This window comes from Rhagoletis pomonella, unplaced genomic scaffold, assembly GCF_013731165.1.
Source record: "Rhagoletis pomonella isolate Grant_MI unplaced genomic scaffold, Rhpom_1.0 Rhpom_scaffold_00003, whole genome shotgun sequence".
Taxonomy (NCBI): domain Eukaryota; kingdom Metazoa; phylum Arthropoda; class Insecta; order Diptera; family Tephritidae; genus Rhagoletis; species Rhagoletis pomonella.
In genome coordinates, this window is record NW_023458557.1 from 100,310,743 (window position 1) to 100,318,826 (window position 8,084).

General features: G+C 35.8%; 1 protein-coding gene across 1 annotated transcript in view; it reads right to left on the reverse strand.

Moving 5' to 3' along the window:
• LOC118736441 overlaps window positions 1-8,084 on the reverse strand; it is a 21,742-nt gene that overhangs the window by 7,537 nt on the left and 6,121 nt on the right. The window contains exons 2-3 of the mRNA XM_036466535.1: window positions 4,679-4,801; window positions 4,369-4,552 (exon numbers count right to left, since the gene is read on the reverse strand). Coding sequence (XP_036322428.1) covers window positions 4,369-4,552; window positions 4,679-4,801 — 307 coding nt within the window. The remainder of the gene's footprint in view (window positions 1-4,368; window positions 4,553-4,678; window positions 4,802-8,084) is intronic.

The window sequence follows — 8,084 nt, forward strand, 5'->3', positions numbered from 1 at the left end:
CGCCGGTCCGGATTTTCACCAGGCGCCCATAACCGTGGAGCAGGTGGTTTCCGCAGAAAATTTTCCCTGCCGGAAGCTAAAATTCATTGCATACTTTTAGGCGCCGGATGTGGAACGAGGCGGCCATTTCCACGCGAATTCGGCAGGAAGTATACGCTTTTAGGTTATGGTCACGCGGAAGTATGGTTAGAATTCACCTATTTTACTACAATTTTAGCAATTGCGAATTTTCCTGAATTAAATAATAGAAACATGATTTTGACAGGATTTTAAATAATAAAATAAACACAACTAAAGACATTTTTCAGAATGAAATGCATATTTTATTTATTCTTTCCTTTTACGCTTATCACGGAAATGAAATACATACATATCTAAGATACTTCATTTGTTTTTATACAAACAAGCTGATTGCTGGAAAGTAAAGAATATTTTCAAAAATTTTTATTGACCCATAATTTACCAGTTTTCTTCGTTTCTAAGAGAGCTCTGCTCCGAATATTCATAAAAAGTTCAGCATGTTTTAATTTTTTTTGTAAGATATACATATATAGTTACTTACATACATACTTATGTATATAGAAACGTAACCTGTTTGTTAAGGTATGTATTAGGGATGTTGTGAATGTGGAGTTTTGGGCATCCGCGGATGCCGAAGCGAATGCGGATGTCTAAAAGCTAACATCCGCGGATGCTAAAATTTCGGTTTTAATTTCAAACTTTTTGGACAAAATTCAGTTTCAAATACAAACCTTCCAAGTTAAAAAAATAGAGAGCTAATATGTTTGGTTTAGAATTTAAACAGTTCTGTTTAAATTTTAAACCCAAACATTTTCTATTTCGTCATAATTAGGAATAAAAAAAAAATCTCGGTCCGATGGGGATTGAACCCGGACAACCTTGGTAGCAACCAATTGTATCAAGCGTCTTTGCACACTCAGCTACAGCCGCGCATGTAAATGAGCTTTCATATGTTGAGTTTTAATCAACACCACATTTCGCTGTGCACAAACATTTTCTATTTCGGTTTAGATTTTAAACCAAATTTTTCTATATATAAAACATTTTGGTTTGATTTTTAAACCACACAAACTTTTTGGACTAAAATGTAAACCAGAATATATTAAAAATTGCTTAAAACTATTGACTGGTTAAAAAGTAGACTATAGACGATTAAAAAAGGCAGTAGTCCCAGAGCGGTTTAAAACTTTAACCAAAATTTTTGACCGTGTTCCAATTCTTTTTAATCGTGTACCAAAATTATGAAGGCGTTCAGGAAGGTATGATTTCTCCGAAAAAAAAAAAATTTGAAAGTGTAGATGGAAAGACGCAAATATCTTGAAATCAAATGAACCAATTAGTCCAATATGTTGGTGGGTGATAGACAAAATATGTAGTTATCGATCGGCATCTACAAATTGTGTCCAAGCAAAATTTTATTTTTTTTGCTCTTGGTTGACACTTTCCAGAAAACACCCATATACACTTTTTTCATGCCATGTAATAAATTCTGTAAAGGGCTAAAAAAATGGCTAGGGGCAATTTTAAATTTATGTGGCCAAAAAAAGCATGTGGTAGCTAAATCTAGCCACCAAAGGGCTAAAACGGCAACACTGATTAGGACGTAATATTTATTGAATCTGCGTTTATTGGTTTTTTCCAGACAGTCAGGATTTGTTCCTTAATCAACACGAGAGAACATGTCCAACACTAAAATATTTTATTTTGTTTATTTAAAATTGCGAAAGACTTCTTTAAGGAGGAAAAGAATTTGCTATAAAAGTTGAATTTAATAATTTAATGCTCATCATACGCCCAGCCAGACTAATTAAAAAATCGTCTTCAATTGTAAATTTTGAGGACGTGCAAAAATGTTTCGACTAGAAAATATATCGTCTTGGATTCCCTTGGGAGAAATTCTGACGTCCTATTAAAAATCGAAAGTTGCAGATTTACTAGAAATGGTTCAAACATGGGAAACATATCTCCAAAGTTTCCATGGACGATTTGGTAGCCTTCGTTCAGTAATTAACTAAAACTTCACCTAAAAGTCGGCACGGGTTATCGTTAGCCTAAGGCCACAAAACGTCATATATACATATGTATGTTATTTAGGCTAAAAGCGCAAATATAGAGGGTATGCATATAAAAATTTGCAAACAACTTTTTTCCATATATCCTTGGGACAGTCCACATACGTGTCTCAAAACTGTATGCGCATACAAAAGAAAGAAATAAACTGCACTTATTGAAACAGTACTTTCAATAAAAAAAAATGTGGGCAAGTTACTCGTGTAAAAGCTAAACGATTGAAAGGAACTCAGTGATGGAGCAGAATAACCACTTCAAAGAACGAAATAGCTTAAGTACAAGAAAAAAGTACGTACTAACATATGTATGCATGTAGTGGTTCAGATTTTTCACGTTGTTGACACTTCGGTGTATGCTAACATTGAATTTGCATTTATTATGAAGTTTGAGCGTAAATGTGGGACGGAAAGAGTCATATATACACACTAACATTTCTCTATGAGAACTCCGATTTTTTTTTCTTACTTTCATTGAACGCCATTTTCTCGCCTTCACTTGGCGGAGAAATTGCCACTTTGTCTGGAGTCGTTAGCGCTGTTGCTGGCTGATTGGCTTACTTGCTTTTAGCGGCAGTGAATGACGATGCCACTCGTAAGCTGCAGTGCGGGCAGGGCTAATGTGTGCGCGTATGTACGCTATAAATAATCTTTGCATATTTTAATGCGCTTTAAAGAGGGCTTGTGCTGATCATAAGCAGCAAGGAGCAGAAGTCAATGCCGTTGGCGGAACATCAGTTAAAACCACTTGCAATAACAAGGCAAAAACCGTGCCCTTGCGCCTGCTGCATTGGCACTGCATTAACTCAATTTAAGTTTAACTATTTATATCCATACATATGCACAAATGTATGTATGTATGTATGAGCATACTGTGCTCCATCGCTGCCGTCACTGCATGCCTTCTTTGGAATATCTTTGGGTCTGGTTTTAGGCGTGTTTGCCTGAATTTGTGTATGTCAATGTTGTCTCAAGTAAGTGGCAACACTTTAGTCAAATATCTTTTTTATTTACAGCTAGAGGCCATATTTTCTTGACTCGGTGCACTCCCTTTACAGCGCTGCACGCTGCTTTCTCATCATTTTTTTCCAAATATTGAGCAACAACGTTGTCGTTCAACATACACACGTATGTATGTGCAATGCACATTTGTACATACATGCATAAATATGTGAGAATGTACAAATGTACATACATATGCGCTTTAAGGGCATGCAACGTCATTACACTAGCTTAGTTTTGCATGAGTATGAACACAACTAAATTTAGTTTGCATTACGTAACACATGAACATATGTATGTATGTATGCATGCACTTTTATATCCACCTAGGATAACTATACATACATACATACATACATACGTATGCATGAATGACAGATCGAATCAAAAAGCTCCCTAGTGTGTGTTAAAAGGCGAGGGTAAGAAACGGAACGAAACGCAGTATCTGACAAATATAGTGTCGAAACTTTTATGCAAGTGCACAAGCAGAATGATTCACAAATTCGTATACACACTCAATATAAAAAGTTGTTGGCTGTTCAAGTTGCTTTGCTTTCGATTAAAAATGGGTTCGATAGGGTGGCAAGTAAAGCGTAGTCGATTTGCCTATTAAACGAAGCGAGAAATTTGAAGTTTATTGCAATTTGCATTAAATAAATACATAGCGTCACATGCTTTGACAAATTTGAAATTTTACCGACGAAGCAAAAATTTAGAGGCCCGCTGAAACAGGCGCGGTGCGGAACTTGCACGGTTTGTTTGCTTAATTGTCAAAGATTCGACTTATGTAATTTTGTGCCTCAGTATGCTAAACTTACAAATCCGATATGTTTTTTAAGATTTGGCTTCGCATTTTTGTATTTAATAAATATATGGCAAAATCTATTGCTTTTATCGTTTTTAAAAAATAGGTTTAAATCGAAACATAAATTATAAACGAGTAATTTTTAAGCAAAAAACCACACCGACTTTAACTCTCATATAAAAATTTAGGAGTACCGTAAATTTTTTCATGTTGCAGTGATCGGATCTAAACCAGATTAGTATGGGACCATCTCTGAGACACAGCCTTTCCGATGCAAAATGAAATCGGTTGACGTGGTCCAAAGTTATGCGGTAACATACATACAAAAAAAAATACAAATAAAAGAAAAATATTCCTTTTTTGGAAGTCGGTTAAAAATGGAGGTTTTTTTGTACTTGAAATCAGTGATATGTATGTATATGTGTATTGACGCCATACTTTATGTCATTTCATTAACAATGTCAACCATCTCACCTGAATATGTTAAAAAGGACTCATTATGATCCTCGAAGCCGTCACCACTTGCATGCTGCTCATAAGGATAATTGTTATGCATATCATATGAACGTCCGGAGGCCATAATGCGTGGTCGATCCTCCTCGATGACACTTTCGATTTCCTCTTTGAATATATCAAATATGCTTGCAGTACACTTGAGCTGTAGGGGGCGAAATTCACACAAATAAATACGTGTATGTACATATGTATGTATGTATATATATTTAGTCACGACTGACACTCGCAGATGTGAAATTAATATTTATTGTAGAGCATAGCAAATTACCCTCATTTGTCCTTTAATGAAATGTTGTGTGGTCACCATGAAATGCAGTGCGCTCACCACCGACTCCAGATTACTCTCTTCATAGCGTTCAATTTGATAGGTTTTTATATGATGCAGTGGTACCTGAAATGTGATAGGGGATATTAAAAACAAAAATAGGAAAAAAATACTAAATAATGAGGAAATGTAAAAGTTTCAAGTACAGACATATTCAATAAAGTAAATATTAAGTAAAAGTAAATTTTAAGTAAATAAAATGAGTATATGTGTACATACATAGGTATGTACATCATGCGTACTTATGTGTATGAACACATACATATGTACATATATGTAAAATTTTGAAAAGAAAAGCGACGCGTATTATTTAAACAAATCTGAAAAAACAAACGTGCTAATGTCTATTCATAAAATGTATTCATCAATTTCCTCGGCTGTCATGTGTGGCTCTATTGTGCGAAGGCGGTATGAAAAATGTATGGAAGATGAAAGAGGTTAAAGTACATCTGTATGTAAACCAAACGCATACATACATATGTAGATATGTACGTAAACAAAAAAAAAGGAACGAAATATTTGTAAAAACAGCGTTTCGATTTAGTTATGCATTCGAGAGCATTCACAGCTGAGTGATTAAGTGGAACAGGCACTTATTTATGCAAGTTTCATACTAAACTAGGCACATACAAATACATTTGAAATGAATGCTGTATTTTTGAAAGCTTTCACCTTTATTGAGCTCTACTATTGTACTTATGGATTCTCTATCGGACCTTCTTTTTCGTTGTGGTTTATTTGTAAATTTTTATTTATGAAATATATTTTGCAGTAGCTTTTCTGTTAAGATGACTTTGATTTGAATTGTTTGGAGGTTGTAGGTTATTGTGTGGCTATGTTTGCAGTAATTTTAAGTACATATACAGAAGTTTATAAATTGCTGTCTCAGAAGATGTAAAGGAACGGAAACATTAAGCAGCTTTAGAATACCAATAAAGGTTTGAATAAATTACAAGTATGAAATAATAAAAAATTGTTAAAATTCTTTATTTCTACAACTAACTTAATAAATCCGCAGAAGAGTTTATGAATTTAGTTGTGTTACCTCCTTCCGCGAAACAAATATGCAAAGTTTTCATATAAATACAGTGAAACCCGCTTAAGTAACCAACGTTTTTGGACAGCATGAATTTTTTAATGTAATCTGAAGAAAATCCCTCTCTTAAGTACCTCCCCACTTATGTACCCAACCAGCCTTAGTACCTCAATTTTTCATGCCCCATTTACAATTTTACTTATGATTTTCCCCCTTTTAAGTGCTCTTTTAAAATTCCTTAAAATATTTACGTATTTTGAAATTCAGTAGCAGCGCCACACATCTTCGGTAAAAAAATTCTAAAAAATCAACGGTAACTTGCACATTATTATACTAAAATTGTATAATAATGTTTGGCTGCATAAAATAAAATTTTTAAATATAAGGTTTCTACGATTATAAGCGTCGAAAGTTGTGCATTTTTGTTGACGCTTATAAGCGGGAAATACTGTATTTAAAAAAATAACATAAAATTTTTTCTAACACTTTTGTTTGAAATTTATTACATCAAACATCGCTAAAGGCATTTCCTCCTGTTTGTTAGCAAAACAGCCTAAGCGATTTTGACCGAGTTCAACAAAACACGCAGCTGTTTCTCTTCTGTGCCAACTGACGCCAATTAGAAATACCATGTGAAGTCAAGGCCTTCTCCACTTGTTCTTTCCATCGCATTCGCATCCCCTCTTTCCTATTCCTCTGCTAATACCAGCGGGTTCCGAGTTGAATACTTTTAGAGCTGGAGTATCGGAGTCCATTCGAACGACATGGCCAAGCCAGTAAAGTCGCTGCAAACCCTGCATAACTGCATACCCAGCACAACGACTATACCCCATTGCACTCCATACATTGTACAGTTGGATATATGTATCAACAATTTTCATACAATTTCGAATATATGTAAGTATATATATATATATACATAATGAACATACAGGTGCATATGTTCATACACACATATGCATATGAACTGAGTTTAGTAGCCACATTACAAATGTCAGCAATGTTAACCACAATACCACCCATCCTGGAGATTGTATGCTTTCGGTATACCAAAACAACAAAAGGCACAAACGAAATGAAAACAAAGTAGAACCGTAAAATTTAACTCAGATACGCACAATTTCGCACACATGCTATTCAATTCTAAATGGACTAAGGAAAAACGTGAACAAATAATACAATCATCGATTCACAAGGTTTCATGTTTGCTACTCCTCCAAAAACGCTATAACCATAGCCAACACGTCAATTACGAACGATTCATGAATTTTGGAAGCAATTTCCTTTTCAGGCGCCGGTGAGTAAGCTGCTCAGCGCCTCTGCAACTTTACGACCCCGCCAATGAACCCCACTTTGAGTTACGCATTGGTGGTTGGCGGTTGGCGGTTGGTGGTTGGTGGTTAGGGTTGTTTATTTCGTCGTAGTGACATTTGAAAAACCGCAATGCCAACCCGCCCGGGATTAATTACCAACAGTTTCATTGCCGTCGTCGCAGCCAACGTAAGTAAGTGTTACGAAAACTGCGTGTGAGTATAACACTTAAATCTTAGCATATACATATAAATTTTTTAGCAGCATTTGGCAATAAAAATTTTACCATAAATTTTCTATATTCAAAAAATTGTAAGCTTGTTGTTTCCTTCCTGTAAATATCACGTGTGAATGCTCGCCAATTGTTTATGGGCTGTCAGTTTGCGGATGTGCTGGCATGTACCATTGCGGTTCATTGCTTTTTGGCTTCTACAAAAATGCTGCTAAATTTTGCTAACGCTTCACAAACACAAACGCGATGAAAATACCAGCAACTCAACACCAGCAGAAAGACAGATCTCCCGATGAGTTACAATGCCAAGGTCTGTAAGCGTGCTGTGGGCGCTCTGCCAGCGTCAAAAAGTAGCTTGGCTTCAGCAAAACAAAAACATGAGTAATTGTTGAAAAATACCATAAACTGTGACAATTTTGGTAACCGCAGAATTTCGGTGCGCAGCAAAAACAACGTCACCAGTACGAACAGAGTGTCAGGCATGAGCACCTCCACAGGACATTTGCCACAAAGAGCGCCCGGCACGCACTCCGTTGCCACTAAGCAATAAAACGTCGACAGAAAGCTTTATGAAAAATAGCCTCAAGCATTCAGCATAGCCTGCCATGTGAATTCACATACACACATATTTACGAGCAGACAAACGTAGGTTCGTAGTCAAACTAAAATATGGGCAACAGACTGAAGATCATAGCGGCAATGCAAGTGCGCATTGCAACCGGCACGGACACGAGGAATCAGCTATCAAGTTCAGTTTTTTTTTTACACAT